This window comes from Ursus maritimus, unplaced genomic scaffold (assembly GCF_017311325.1).
Source record: "Ursus maritimus isolate PB19 unplaced genomic scaffold, ASM1731132v1 scaffold_20, whole genome shotgun sequence".
Lineage (NCBI taxonomy): Eukaryota > Metazoa > Chordata > Mammalia > Carnivora > Ursidae > Ursus > Ursus maritimus.
Genome location: NW_024424453.1, coordinates 50,500,216 through 50,516,246, shown reverse-complemented (window position 1 = coordinate 50,516,246; position 16,031 = coordinate 50,500,216). Strand labels below are relative to the sequence as shown.

The 16,031-nt window shown below is 48.0% G+C and overlaps 1 protein-coding gene across 1 annotated transcript in view; it reads right to left on the bottom strand.

Moving 5' to 3' along the window:
- The window catches only part of SCN10A (sodium voltage-gated channel alpha subunit 10), a 103,597-nt gene that overhangs the window by 8,102 nt on the left and 79,464 nt on the right, over positions 1-16,031 (bottom strand). The window contains 8 exon segments of the mRNA XM_008710144.2: positions 1,361-1,465; positions 3,829-3,966; positions 4,815-4,868; positions 5,605-5,889; positions 7,126-7,248; positions 11,354-11,527; positions 14,654-14,808; positions 15,860-15,983. Of these exon segments, the coding sequence (XP_008708366.2) occupies positions 1,361-1,465; positions 3,829-3,966; positions 4,815-4,868; positions 5,605-5,889; positions 7,126-7,248; positions 11,354-11,527; positions 14,654-14,808; positions 15,860-15,983 (1,158 nt within the window).

Sequence of the window (16,031 nt, the reverse complement as noted above, 5' to 3'; positions counted from 1 at the left end):
TCCCCTGACTTGACGCTAATTGGTTGGGTTCAGCCATTTACCTATATCTTTTAATTCTGAGCCTGTTCCTGCCCATTGGACTGGCTGACAGAGGGGTACTCCCTGAGTCTTAAGGCTCACTCAACCCTAGTTATCTTGATGGGGGATTTGGAAGGAAATCTCTGCCTCTACAGAGATCTGAATGTCCTATCACCCCTCATTGTAACACTTCTTATCAGAATTGAGCATAGCGATACATGTATGATCACTATTTCCAAGTAAAGTATACCCAAAGGTCATAGCATTTTTTTCTCCCATAAATGTTTTCAAGATTATGTGCTCATGAAGTTTTTAGTAACTTATGCAAAACTCATGCTTTGATTTAGAAATCCTAATGCCTTGGCCAACAGAATACATATCTCCTTAATTCTAGGAAAAAGTCCTCTCCTTTGCTGTAGGTCCTTAGGCTTTGCCCTGGTGGTGGTGGTGGGGGGAGGATTAATGGCATTGTGTCCTAGACAGCACCTGTAGCTTTCTTCACAGATACTGCATCTTAACCACAGAAAGGCTATGTAAAGGGACAAGATGTCAGTTCCATTCTGATGGCTCAGAAATTCTTGGAAGAGGTTCCGTTGTACATTTCCTACATAGCAATACTCTCCCAAACCTGTTCATCCACTCTCAACAGAGGCCAACTAGAGGTTTGACATCTTCCATCTTCTGGTGGAGGACTGAGAAGAACTTAGGTGATAATATATATGGTTAGGTGTTGCGTTTCATGGGGGAATAAAAGGGCATGTCTCTTAGGGTTTTTGTGAATAAAGGAATCAAAATGGAGTATAGTTCTAAGTTTTGGTCAATCTTTAAACACAACAGTGGGATGACTTTTGGTTCCTATTGACCATGACCATGACTGGGGCCAATATCCCAGGGGCTTGGGTTTTGACTATTTCCTGTCTGTCTACTGTAGGCATGGGGTGGAATGTAGGGTGAAGCTGGAGCTGCACCTAGATCACTGCAACCTAGATCATGATGCATAACCACACAAACACTTCATCTCAGAGCTCTTACCACCTTTAGTATCATTTAGCCTAACCTGCTCCCAATCCTGTGATTGAACCCTAAACTGGTTGGGGAACTCAGTACTTCCCTAAACAGATCTATTGGGAGTAACTGGGAGATATATTCACCCCAGAAGACCAGAGTTCCTTCTTTCAGACTTCTCATTCCTTGGGCCTGGGGACTCTCATTACCTCATCCCCAAATTCAACCCAGATGTCTCCCTTCACAGAAAGCACTGGCCAACCCCTAACCAGCATAAGCATAAGCTATCGGTTGGATTTCCAGACACATTCTGCTTCAGGAAAGTTCTGGGGCTCACCAGGGGCCGTGGGATGGGCTTCTGGGGCTTCTTGGAGCCCAGCTTCTTCATGGCATTGTAGTACTTCTTTTGCTCCTCTGTCATGAAGATGTCCTGGCCCCCTAAGTGCAGGAGAGGATAACACACACTGCTGTTATTAAAGCAGCAAGAACTCCCAGAGATACCAAAATCAGAGCATGCTGGAGAAGAAGAACATCTCCACCTTCTCCCTTCTCTGCCGAAAGACATGTCAAGGCCAGAATCAAGCAGGGTCCTGCCCAGGTGCCACAACTAGTGACAGAGTGGGTGAGATTGAGCCCCAGCTCTGACTTTCTGCCTGAGTCTCTGGAACAAAGCCTGTTTGTTTCTCCTCTTCAGGAACCCAGAGGTGTTGCTTGGGCAGAGAGTGGGAAGAATTTGGGAGCAGAACTTAAGGGGACGGTAAATATCAGTTTAAATCTGAGCCTTGAATCCAGCTTGATCATTTTAGTCAAATCCACTGGGATGCTGGAATCATAGTTCCTGCCAGGGGTAAGAGCTTCCCTCAAGACCTTGAGATTTAGCCCCTTGACACCTTCCTGGAGAGGAGGAGCTAAGGACAGTTACTGCCTTATCCAAAGGTCCTTGGAGAACTTTTGATTGGTTCTTTTGAGGCTCTGCCATTTCATTGCCCTCTGCTGTTAGAGTGCCAGAATTACCACCATCGGAAATGTCTTCCTCCCTTAGTTTTGGATTTTCTTTGAGGACCCTCTAGACCTCCTTCATTCAACCCCTCACCTTTCACTTTCTGGCATAATTTGAAAACTTCCTAATTCCATAGCATGTTTGTGTAAATTAGTTCACTGCAAATGCTGGGGAAATGGGCTGAGATCTCTGTGATTTGAGAGGAGATTTTAGAAAATCTGTGGATACAGAGAGCCTCCAGGGAGAGACATCTCAGTGGGGCAAGGGCAGCGGGTTGGGAACACTGGGTGGGGCCACACTGAAAATTCTGGGCAAGGAGTCAGCAAATATAGTCCCCCCTCCAACTTCATCACTGGCTTACCTCATTCTATCACTTCATATGGCCAACTCCCTGTCAAGGTCTCAGTTTCCTCATCTATACAATGGGAAAAGGGATTGCTTGAGTGGTCTCAAAGCCCCCTAGGGTGCTGAGGACATTGATCAGCACTTCACAGCTATCTTGCTGAGCCCCTTTGGGGCAGAGAAGCGCTGCCCACTTCTTATCTCCAGAACTCTGGCCAAGGACTTCCTATAGGTGAGAAGCCCATGCCATTAGATATTTATTCTAAATTATAATAGTACAGTAGCTCAGTCCTGAACTAAGTGCTTCTTTTATTTTTTAACAGATTTTATTTATTTATTTATTTATTTATTTATTTATTTATTTGAGAGAGAGAGAGAGAAAGTGAACGAGGGAGAGAGAAAGAGAGACAGAACACAAGCAGTGGGGAGGGGCAGAGAGAGAGGGAAAAGCAGACTCTCTGCTGAGTGGGGAGCTGAATGTGGGGGCTTGATCTCAGGACCACAGGATCATGACCTGGGCTGAAGGCAGATGCTTAACCGACTGAGCCACCCAGGCACCCCTAAACTAGGTGCTTCTTGTACAGGCTTTTACTTTCCCCTCACCAGAATCCTGTGAGTAGGTTATTATTAACTCCCCTGAATGGATGAGAAAGCTGAGGCTCAGAGAGTTTTTAAAAATTGCCAGGTCAGCCATCTAGCGAGTGGTTGAGTAGGGAATGCAACCCCAGTTTGTATGGTGCCAAAACCAATGCTGGGCTCTCAGTGCCATGCTATGTGACTTATCCATACGACCCTGTTTTTTTTCTCTGGATCACAGCTTACATTAGTCTAAAGTGGTGCTTTGTCTGCTTCAAAGGAATGGAGGGTGTTAAATGAAAGGATTAATAGAAGGTAGCAAGAAAGTGTTTCACACCTTTAATGCCCTAACATTTTAATGTAAATATGAGAGGTTATTCGGTATTGGGTTCATATTCATCAGAGTCAGCATCCATGGATGCAAGAGTCTTCCTCCCCAACCCAAGGAGGGTTGGGATTCTGCCAACACTGGAGGTCTGGCCCTTGCTGAGGCCCTCTGACTCAATGCTTCAGGGGTCAAGGCCCAGACAGAGGCAGCAAGTACTGGAGCCCTTTCTTTCCCTGTTGATGTTTCCAAAGGATCACCTGGGACACACCCAGCACACCTGGTTCCAGCTGGGAAGACCTGGGCACTCTGTGAGAAAGGAAGGGGACCCTGACTGAAGTGAGGATGTTGTTGACACAGAGAAATGCAGCTCTTCCAGCAGGAGCCTTAGGACACCAGGCAGGGGTGAGGGCTGCAATCAGGGTGCAAAGGTGGGTATTGGTGTTAAAGGCCAAAATTGGGCTCCTGGTGAGACATGAAGGCTTGGAATAATGTTGGCTTTAGGCATAAGGTCAGAGGACAGGGAATGGAAGATTTGTGGAAACATCTGAGCCCCACTTATCTTTTTTTTCTGTTGATTGAAGTTGTCAATTATGACCCCAACGAAGAGATTGAGTGTGAAGAAGCCACCAAAAATGATGAAGATGACGAAGTATAAGTACATGTACACATTGTCTTCCCACTTGGGCTGCAAGTTCACCTGTGAACAGACAAGGTGAGGCATGGGGAGCAGGTGGGTGTATGTTTGTGTTCATCACTGAGACAAGGACCTGGGTATGGGTGGATGGTTTATTTGGGAGTCAGGAAGCAGGACTGAGGAAGAGAGAGGGTAAGCAGGAGAAAAGCCGAAGGGGGTGTTGTTAAGCATGTGATCACTGGGGGGCAACTGGTGCTCCATCCTATTGGGGTTCTCCAATGAACTGTGTACAATCCACCAGAATTGTGCCTCTAAGGGATTGAGAAGCTGAAGCATTTATCTGCAGACTCCCCAAACTTCTGTGAGGGTTGACCTTATGGACATTCGATCCCCTGTCCTTTGGGGAAGAGCCGCTGAGCAAGCTCTGAGGCATTGAAGAAAGTCAAGTCTCAGAGAATCAGAAGCACAGCATGGGAGTGAACTCAAGAGGTGGGCTGAGGGGGTTGGGGCAGGGCATTAGCCCTGCCACAGCAGCAAAGGGTCTTTCCTCAGCAGCACCCATCTCCTCCGCCTGCTGCCGCAACAATACCCTTGTTGTAGCCACACCCTGCTCCTGCCTCTGCCCAGGGAGTGCCCTCACACACAGTCCTGAAGAGGTTATCTGATATTTTCCTCAATGGTGAGCAGAAGAATTTGAAAAGCTGGGGAGTATGCCTGGTAGGGCAACAGGTGAGGTTGGCTTATACATTCAATATAGGGCCAGCTGGACACTGCTCCAGGGAGGGATAAGGCCAGGCTATGGGGGGACTGCTTTTTCTGGCACCAAAGCCATTGTCAGTCCATTTCAAATAGACTGATGTGAGTGGGATGCACCAAGGGGAAGGCAGTAGGCACAGCAGGCTGAGACTCACATCTCGGGCATCAACAGCTGCATACATGATGTCCATCCAGCCTTTAAAGGTTGCCTGGAAACAAGGAGCAGAGGCCACTCAGTGTCTGCCCATTATCTACACTGAACTCTGTTTTTGATTCACTTATTTGTCTGTTTTTCTCATAGAGCATGGGCCCCCTGGAGGCAGTTCTTTATATCTCCCAGGGCTAAGCACGGTGCCTGGCCCACCACAGCTACTCAGGGATTATTGTTGAACCAATGCATGAACAAACAGTGGGATGTAGGAAGGTGTGGGTAACTGCATGACAAATGTATAAGCAATTGCATCAACACCTGATTGAATGGAGGACTGAATGAACAAGCAGATGAAGGCAAGGTATGGATGAATGAATGGGAGTGTGAATGTGTTTGCCTGTCATCACCACCAGCACTTTCTATCATTACAATATACCTGGAACACAATTTATTACCATCTAGGAGAGGATCTGCAGAAGACTGAACAGATGGCTATATCATGTCTATTTTGAACAAATAGTGAATTCTAAGTTGTCATCTGATAAAATTTCTTTGCAGGTTCATCCCTTTATTCTATGCTGCCAGCCCACACTTGTCTAATTGCACCACTGTGACATTACTTTCATTGGTAAGGCCCTTTAGCCTCATGCTAGTCTATAGGAATAGAGAGTGACTTCAGCTCACACTGACTGCTATCCCTTGCAAAGTCTCTACATAGCAACTTCTGGAAGACCCCAGACCCTCCACGTTATCACGTAACCAAAGGAAGAAACATGGTTGATCTCAGGACTTACCACCTGCAGAAGTGCTAGGTAACCCATTGCAACATTATCAAAGTTGACTTTCACGTTGACCCAGAAGAAGCTGCCAGTGTGGTTCTGATCTTTACAGTCAGATATGTTATTCACGATAGACAAAGGCACAAGAGAAAGGTATTCATTGGTTTTGTTGATGCACCGCCCAAACTTCCCTGCAAAGAAGTTCACACCCATGATGCTGAAGATGAGCCAGAAGATGAGGCAGACGAGGAGGACATTCATGATGGATGGGATGGCACCCACCAGGGCATCCACCACCACCTGGGGGGAAAGGTAAAAGGATCTGGAATCCTACTTGCTGGATCCCACTTCTGTCTACACTCACTCAGTCAGCTTCATGAGCCAGTGGCCTTTGGAAGCAGCTGGAGAAGTGGGTTAATTAGGGCAATAATTAAGACTCAGAAGACTGAGAGGCACTGGGCAGCTGAAGATGGGTTTAGATCTTCTCCCTAACTTCATTCTGGGCAGGTGTTAGGGTCTTTCCCCAAGATTGAGGAGATGGATGAACTTATAGTACACACATGCTCATTTAGGGGTGAGTGCATGTGTTGTGCTTGCGTATACAGACTTCTAGGACCTTGCTTTATTCTTCTTAAATGCTGCTTTAAAAGGGCTTTTAAAAATATAGCTCAAGGTATGCCTCGGTCAAGAATCAGTGAAAATCGAAATCCATATTCACTAACTTGCTCATCTGTAAAGCAGCAACCTAGAGGTAAAACAGTTTCAAACTATGTCAGTTGTAAGTTCCTAGTGTTTGTGAAGGTACAGGTGAATTTTTGAAGTCCACTTGTGTTTTTGAAGATAGGATTCTTCTTTGAGTCAATGGTAGAAGAAAGCAAAACCTCACTTTTGGTAAGTACCTGGAGCCTTTTGTAATTATGGGGGGGGGACAAATTAGCAGTCCCTTGTTCCCCCAGTAATTCAAGGGCATGGCTTGTGAGCATTCCATCATGAAGAAGACAGTGAGAGCAATGTGGAGGTGACAGTGATGGGCAAGGAAAGGGGTGGATGAAAGGGAAGAATCCATAGGACCCCACGACTATGTTATGTTAGAGAGGATGCATTCCAGTGGATGGTGGCCATGGTGCTGAGCTGATGGTGCCACCACATTTAAATGGAGTGTCAGAGGAAAGGCTCATTTGTCTTGGAAAAATGAAGGGTTTGCGGTGTTCCGAGATTTTGGCAAAAAGGACAGTAGGCAGGGTAGGGAGAGGGAGGTAAGAGATGTAGAAGCAGGATCACTTCACTACGAGCAGGGGAGTGTAAGTCTGAGTGCTGATAGACATGATATTTGAGGTGAGAAAGAAAGAGTGCTCACAAAGGCACATGAAGGAAAACCAGGGCATTAGGACACAGCAGCGCCACCAAAGTCCCAGTGGGAAGCGAGAACCCAGAGCCCACCTGTTGGAGTAGGCCCAGAGCTCAGGTTCAGGGGCATGGGAGGGGGGAAGCGGTACCAAATGCTGTAGACCAGAGCAGTTTGGAGATAGATCTTACCCGCATGCCTTCGAATCGAGACAGAGCCCGCAGGGGCCTCAGGGCACGGAGGGTCCGAAGGGCTTTGATGGATGCCACATCAGAATACTGCAGGATCTTCGCTATAAGGCTTGTCAGGGAGATCTGAGTGCAGGCAGAGAACAAAAGCATTACTCTAGGTTCCAGAAGGTCCTGGTAGAAGGAGACAGGAAATCCCTCCCACGCCCTACCCTGTCCAAGCCATCATCCTGGCTCCCATCTTATTTTGAACTCCAGTGAAAGGTCTAGAGAGAGTTCAGTTTCTTTCCCTTATTAAAGATTTCATTCATCACTTCTCTGAACCTCTGGGAAAGAAAAACTCAGTCTTCCACATCACCATGCTGTGGTCTGTGGGTGGTCAAGCTCCCAGTGTATTATATCAACCTTCCTTTTCCCTTCCAGGGTCACCAGCCAGACTTCAATAGCCTTGAAATTCTGAGTTTCAGAGACTTGAAGAGATGATTTCCTTCATGGGGGTTATGCCGAAAGTCTATTTTGACGAATGCAAAGTAAGTCTTAATTGTATTTGTTCAGAAAAGTGGAGGGCAAAGAGTCCTGGTCTCGGTGGGGTCTAGTTTCCTCTCAACCCCTAATTTTTTTTTATTTTTTGTGTGGCTTTGGGTCAGTGCTTTGCTAGTCCAGGTAATATTTTCCCCCTGTATAAAATGAGGGAGTCAAAGGAAGAGTGAGTGGCATGGGTCCATGAAATCCAGCTTTGACAGATGGCTGAGATATAACGACTGGGTTGTGATTCCCTGTTGGACATTTTTAAAAGTGTTGGACCAAGGACTGTAAAGGACACAAATTGACATGGACAAATGGTCACAACTTCCAGGAACTTTGAAGGTGCCAGGGTGGTACCATGTGCATAGGCTTGAGCTTGCTGGAGACTGTGACTCAATCCTAGAAGACCCCAACTGCACCATGACTGGTGGGCTGAATTCAGGCTTAGCTTATCCTGGCAGCTAGGTGGGGAGGTACACCAGACTCTCAGAAAAGAAGGGGTCTACATTTGGATGCTAGAGTCTCAAAAAATGCCTATTCTCTGAATGGGTGGCTTATTCCACCAGGACGAAGAACTGGAATGGGAAAAAAAAACCCTTTCTTCATTCATGCAGGGCTCCAGACACCAGCAGGTGGCACCCAGCTGTCTGGCTGACAAAGGGTGGGGAGGTTTGGGGCCAGTTTCATGCTGGACCCTATTCAATCTTTTGCTCAGCCCCCTGGGAAGGCTGCCTCATGTGCAAAATCTATAGTTGGAGCAATCAGGGTCTGGGGTCTCTCCATCAAAGCCCTCCACCCAAACCCAGCTTCACTCCCACTGCTTGGGCTGTTAGCCTGCCAACTGGTCTCTAGTATTGCATCCATTCTCCAATGCAAGTTTGATTATAATCATGTGTGTCTTTTACTCCCAGACTTCACTGGTGTTTTATCACTCTCAGGTTAAGTTCCAGATTCCTTAGCCTGTACTGTCTAGCTGCAGACTACTTTTTCAGCCGTTTCACTCATATATTCTATCCAAATAAAATTATTCCCTAAATATACCTGTGTCTGTACTTTTGCTCAGGGTCATCTTTTAATTAAAATTGACCCCCCAGTCCCCTTTGGACCTTAATGTTCCTGCTCATTTTAAGCCTCACATTTAATGTCATTTCCTATATGAAGCCTTCCCAAATACCCCACCCCCACAGGCTCATGTCTCTGTGTCCCTAAGACCCTAATTATTTCCAGCAGTGCTCACCCCCCTTATAATAGGTTTATTTCTCTTTGTGTGTCTTATCTGCTGAAAGATTATAGCACAAACTCCTGGAGATAAGGAGTTTTTATTTCTTGGCTTCTGCCTCTCCTAGAGCACTTCATATATTCAGTAGTCATAAATAAACATTTTATAAATTGAAGAAAAGATAGAAGAATATTGGGATGGATGAGAGGAAGGAGAAAAGGAAGGAAGATGGATGGAAGGATGGTTAGATTAATGGATTAAAAGATACAAAGATGGATAAGACAGGCAGTTGAAGGAAGGAAGAAAGAAAGAAGAAGGATAAAATAAAGTATAGCATATTGGATGGATGGAATGGATGAAAGGGAGAAGAATGCATGGCTGGGTAAAATGACTGATGGATGAATGGAAAGAATTCAATAGAATAAATTAATGGAAGAGATTAGAGAACGGATGGAAGGTTGATTGGTTGGGTGGAGGAGTGGAAGGAAAATGTCTGAATGGGCAGATGGGTGGAATGAAGGAAGGATGGGGACACCTAGGTGGCTCAGTCACTTACAGGTTTGCCTTCAGCTCAGGTTATTCTGGGGTTCTGGGATAGAGCCCCACACTGGGCTTCCTGCTCAGCAGGGAGTCTGCTTCTCCTTCTCCCTCTGTCCCTCCCCCCTCTTGTGCACATGTGAGCTCTCTCTCTCAATTAAATAAATATAATCTTTTTTTAAAAAAAAGGAAGGATAGGTGGATGGTTAAAGGAAAAATGGGAAGATGGAAGAATGAATGGCTAGGAGGATGCTTGCATCAGAGGCATATGAATGAGTGAATAGAAGGTTAGATGATTGAATAGTCAGAAAGGTGAACCAAAGATAGAAAGATAGAAGGATTAAGGACCAGTTGATAGACAGATGAAAGGAAAGTTAGGATGAATGGATAGGCAGAAGAGAAGAGAGAAAGAAGAATGAGAATGAATGGAAGGAAGGAGAGGACTGACAGGATAAATGGAAGAAATAAAGATGAATGGATGTTTAGAAGAAAGGAAAAAGGAAGGGTGAATGGCTGGGTAGATGGAAGGAGGGATATGTGGAAGGAAGGATGGATGATCAGGAGGAAGAATTAGGAAAATCGATGCAATGAGAGGGTGAGCATTTAAGGTGATCAGGACTTAAACGAGTGAGATGCATGTAGGTAAAAGTGACTGTGCCCCAATGGGTGTGAAGCCAGAATAAAACACTTTTCCTTCATTTATAAATAATTATTTTATATGCACAAAGTTACACCTGTGACTCAGATTTCAGGCCTCACAGCTAATCCCTGTGGTACAGTGTCCTGATGCTGCCAGCACGTTGGTATCAGGAAAGAAGAGAATTGAGTACACAGACCTGCTGTGGGGGACCTGCCAGCACAGGAGGCTGGACAGAATGTTCTGTACTGGACCCCATCCAGCTTCAGGAGGCGAGCACTGAATACAGACACATTTCCTGACACCTGTGATGTGCAGACCTTGGTCCTGGTGGCTGCTGGAGTGTGGGAGGCAGAGACAAACACAGCATGAGCCTTCCTCTGCCTGTGGGGACCCTCAGCTGTGCCTCAGTGAGCAAATAACTCAGGCAGCCATCCTGCAAAGCCAAGAGGGCAAAGACCTGGACAGAGATGGAGGATCGTCATGCGTAGGATGACGGAGAGACCACTCCTGGCTTTTGGGGGCTAGGAAGGCTCTTAGGAGATTTCATTGAGGATGGTCTCCTCACAGCAGTGAGGAATCACAGGTCTAGCATGTGGGAGGCACTTGGTCAATCCCCTCGTGCAGCGGTAAGTGGCCCCACCTTAGTGTGAGTCTGAACACATATGCTTCCACTTAGCATCTCTCCAAAGGGACCCTCTGTCCCTTTTAGTGCCACTGGGGAGAAGCTGGTGGGGCAAGATCGGTGATCTTAATCTCGCTGCACGCACATTGGACATTACTAGGAGCTTTTATAAGATACTGATGCCGGGGCTCCACCTGGGACCAGAGAGATCTGAATCTCTGGGAGTAGCAATGTTGGTTCATTGTGTTTTTAAGAGCTCCCCGGGTGATTCTAAAGTATAGCCAGGGCTGAGGACCACTGAATCAGCAGGTGGGAAGATTCTCTGGGCTGTGCTGTCCTTGGCTTACCTTGGTCCAGAAACCCTGTCAAAGGATGCAGGGTCGTAAGACCCTTGAGAGCCTCATGTGTCATCTTGCTTTGGCTGTAAAATAGAGGGCAGTTCGTGGTCTTTCTGGATGTGGTCTAGAAACTGAGGACTCACCTGAGTATCACCACTGTGCCAGAATCGTGTACTGTCTGATCTTACCATTCCCCAGTGTGCAGGCTATTCTCAGAGATCTTGCTAGGTGCTCAAGACTCTTCTTTGGGGTGACCCGGGAGGAAAGGTCACAAGCTTCCTTTGTGCTAGCTGCAGCCATCTGTCAGAGGTGAGGACCCCAAACCCCATGTGTGCCAATGAGCCACTCACGTTCACAATGAGGAAGTCCAGCCAGCACCAGGCATTGGTGAAGTAATTTTTGAAGCCATAGGCCACCCACTTAAGCAGCATCTCGAATACAAAGATAAATGTAAACACCCTGTCAGTATATTCCAGCAAGGCCTTCACCGTGGGCTTCTGGTCAAGGTGATAGTCTTCAAAGGCCTGGAAGGAAGAAAGGGAGCAGAATGGTAGGCTGCCTGGACCCACAGCACTGGTGCCCAATGATAAGGAAGGACCCCGCCAGCCCTGCCCTCAGCCCCTGGGAGGACTTTGGGAACCAGCTTGCCTGTATCATTTTGTTTTCTCTGCTTAGGGTGTGTGTGTGGGGTGGGGTTCAGTGGGATAGTGGAGGAGACACCATGACATACAAATCAGGACCCCCTAGAGCCAACGGGGCCCAGAGCCTGGCTTACTCTTTGCAGGGGAGCTGAAAGCAAGGGAGAAAGGAAACCTTCTCAAATTGGGGTTTGGAAGTGAACCAAAGGGATCCTAACAGCGACTGGTTTAAAAATAACAGCATCAAAGGATGTTCACAGGCAGTTCACAAAAATGAAAGTAAGAATTGCCCATGAAACTCTGAAAAAGAATGTTCTATCTCACTGGTAATTAAGGAAATTCAAATGAAAAGAAGATGCCGTTTTTCTCTTATGAGATTGGTGAAGATAGAAAAGAACCAGGGTAAGGCCAGGGTTGCTGCGGCTGTAGGGAACTTGCTCCTCTCATACCTGACTGGGGGCTGAAAACCAGTTCAGTCTTTTGGGAGACCAATTTGGCAAGAGGACTCAAAGGTTTCAGGAACCAGCAATTCTGCCTTCATGAATTTAGCCTAAGGGCACTAGATGTTCTTGGTGCCCTAGCCAGATGCGCTCAGAGGAGCCAGTGCAGCCGTCCCCAGCTGCTATGAGGTTGGGTCCTAAGAGCTGGTGGATGCTGCCTTTTCCTGAGGACCTCCCTGGGCTGAGGGGAATGGCCTCCACCTGCAGTAATGCCTAGGACGTTGAATGTCTGGCCTGGGGGTGGCCGCAGCCAGTGACTGCCCCCTTTGCCTCAAGGTGGGACAGCTCTGGGGCACCCTTTATGCTTCATAGCTCCTGTGGAATCAGGCCGAGGTGGAATTCGTGGAAGCCGAGTCTTTTATCTCCTCTCCTGTCCTGCCTCCCTCGCGGGCTCCACCTCCGAGCACGCCCTCCATAAGCTGCTTGCACAAGAACCCCTGCTTCTGATTCTGTTTCTAATGGGACCCAAGACAGGAAAGAAGCCAATGTCCTCAAAGGAGACAACATAGGCTATTCAGTGCTTATTAGAAGTAAACACGGGGATTATTTACATAAATGGTGGTGCATTCCCGTAATGGAATGCACTGCAGCCACCAAGTCAGATAGTAGGAGTATATTTACTGTGAGAATTTACTGAGAAATTACAGAATGCATAAATGTGGTTTCAGTTTTGTAATATTTATGTATTATATGCATAAGAAAGATGGGAAGGAAGTATACCAAAATGTTTTCAAAGTGAGATTCTCTTTGAGTGATAGGAAAATGGGTGATATTTTTTCTTTGCATCTTCCCATAATTTCCAAGGTTTTTTTTTTTTTTGCACCTTACTTTGTCAGATGAAAACTCATGTTATTTTTTTTTTAAGTACTCAAAGTAAAAGCATAAGGAAGACTAAATTTGGTGCCAGCCTTTTCAGTCCCTTGGGAAAGGAGATGGGGAGGTGAGGGCCCAGCAGCTGGTACAGGATCTGCGCTCCCTGCTGGGAGGGAGGGGAGCAGCTGGGGTGAGTGGAGTAGGGGAACAGAAAGAAAGAAAGGAGCAGGGGAGCATGAAGAAGAGAAATGAGGAGACGAGGCCCATGGGGAAAGACAGGAGCGGAGAAGGTAATGAGGGAAGCACCTTGTCAACAGCAAATGTGACTACTGTTCTCATCAAGGGGGACAGGAAAGAGGGGAGGGTAGGAGAACTCACCACCCAGCCCCCTCCTGCCTGGCAATGTGGCTGGTACACCAGAGCTGTGCAGAGCTGGCTAGGGCCATGGACAATCGCCACCCTGTGCCAGCAGTGGGCACCTTTGGATGCTGCCACATCCTCCCCTCCCCCATGGTGGCAGAGCAGCCCTGTTTCCGGAGACTCTCTTCACCCTCAGCCTAGTGCCATTGCCCCTCTGGCCACCCCCCTACCCAGATCATGTCTTCTCACCTGCCTTTGCTCCTCCCCAAGGCTGAGGCCATACACTGAGTGGTTTTGGCACCCTTCCTGGGAAATCTGGTGTTTAAGTAGGTGCCCAGATATCCAGTAGATTGTTTTTAGGGAGTAAATGACACATACAGAGCGAAACAAGTGAAAACACTTGGAGCCATGAGTCAGGAGAGAGGGCTTCTCATCCTCCCTTTAACTAATTAGCTGGGACCCCAGGCAGGCCCCTTCATGTCTTTGGACTGCCACTTCCTCATCCATCAGAGGCAGACAACTGGGGATGACGAGTCCCCTCCTGTGTCTACATCTACCTTGGTCCACTGGGAAGATGAGTTGAGATTGTGCAGGGAGCGTAAGCCATGGCACAATCGGAAGCATCCTTCCTTGTCCTACAAAGCTGGCCATTCAGCAAGGGGCTAAGGAAGTGTCTCCTAAGTCAGAATCTCGATGCCTGTAAGGCCTTGTTATTTAAAGTGTGGTCTTCAGACCCGCAGCATCAGCATCCCCTGGAGCTTGTTGGAAATGCCAATTCTCAGGCCTCCCCCAGCTCTGATTCAGAATCTGCCTTTAACAAGCTCCCCGGGTAAGAGAAGTGCACATATAATGATTTGCTGTGAGCTTTGAACAAGTAATAGTATTTGCAAGTGGCATGATAAGACAGAAGGAGGGCAGGTCCTTGCACTGGGCCTTCAGAGAAGGCCAATGTTTGGGAGGCCAGGGGGTAGAAAGCAGGGGCTTTGGGATCAAATGAGGGCAGAGGTAGGTTTTGCTACTGACAAGCTGGGTAAACATGGGCAAGTGCCTCAGGCCCTTTGAGTGTCAGTTTCCCTCTCTATAAAGTGGGATGCATGCCTTCACTGCTTGGAATCCTTGCAATCAGGTTTAGTAGGCTGGGACACGGGGGACTGCAAGCACCTACCCTCCCCTGCTGCTAAAAGGAGCCTGTGTGCTGGGCTGAAGCTCTTCTGCCAGCCATCCGTTGGGGGCTTTCAGGCTAGGAATCAGGGGAGTTCACTGCTGCAGCTCCAGGGCCTTGAGATTGTGGGAGGCCTGATCTGGAGGGATTTGGGATAGAGACCCCGCCTCCACTTACCAGAGACCCACTGCTGAGCAGAATCATGAAGATGATGAAGCTCTCAAACCAGCTGTGCTCCACAATGCGGTAGCAGGCCTTGCGCACCTGCCAACCCATGGCCCATGGGAACTTGCTGGCGTCCACTTTACAGCAGGGACAGCGGCGAAGGCAGCCTGTCGGGAGAGGTGATTGATGGAGAGGGATGTTCCCTGGGGAGGGAGGAGCATTTTTACTCTAGCCCCCACCAGGGTAGCATTCTGCTGAGAAACTCACTTGCCACCCCATGGGAAAGGAATTCTCTGGAATATGAGAGAAGGTGCACCCCTCTCAGGCAGCCTCTCGATCCTGCCCCTCGGGTGTTCCTCCCTACCATTGGTCTCACCCACTCTCAACTCCTCCCCGATTATCGTCCTTCTTGGGGAGGATACTGGTGGCCCCTATCCTATGCTCACCCATTTCTGGAAGCCTGACAAGCCATGGGGCCTGGACCTAGTGCTGTCTGAGGGGCTATACTCTGTGCCCTTGCTCACCTGAGAGGCCCCCACATGGCTGGGCTGGGGCCTGGGTCCAGTCCAGCCCAGCATTGGGTGGAACTGGAAACTCAAGGACGAGTTGTTGCTTTTTAACTCATAGATTTTTTATTATTGAAGCCACAATGACTTTCACAGTGTGAACTCTATGTATATCCACTTATTGCAGGCCGATCGAGTGAGAACACAATGTGCCCCTCTATTCTAAACACGCAGGGAAAACAGACTAAGATACATTTTCTGCCTTTAGGACAAGATGGGGTGCGTTCAGGGTGCTATGGCTGTGGACATTTGTTCTGCCTTTCAGAGTTACACCAAAGATTGAGGGACACAGATGTGGCCTGGCCCTCTGCTGGGTCCTTTGCATCCCCAAACAAGAGTGTTTACCTTTATCCTATTCAACCTCAAGAGGCCTGGTTTATAACTCAGTGAGGTGTTTTTGCTGGTGAGGAGGAAGGCACAGCACTGGTGGCCGTGTCTGACATGGCCCCACTAGGCTGCTGTGAGCGTGGTGTTGGTGTCTGATGCCGGCCCCTCCGGCTTGGGGAGGAGGCAGCAAGGGGCCCCTTGTGTCTGTCTCCAGTAGACCCCAGGCCAGGGCCCTGGACACACAGGTGCCCGGATAAGAGCTTGTTGAATGGGATTCTGGCCCAAATTAATGTCAGCGTGAGGAGGCCTGTGGCCACCGCTTTACCTTCTGTGAAACAGTCATCTGGTTCTTCAAGGTCATCTGCCAGCTCAGGGATCTTCCTCAGGATTGCCTCGGGATCCAGGCAGTCCACTGTGCTGCCTTCAGAGGAGCTCGTATCGTCCCCTCCCTGCAGGGCAGAAGCCCAGGGCAGTGAACCCCGCTGTCTGAGGGCCCC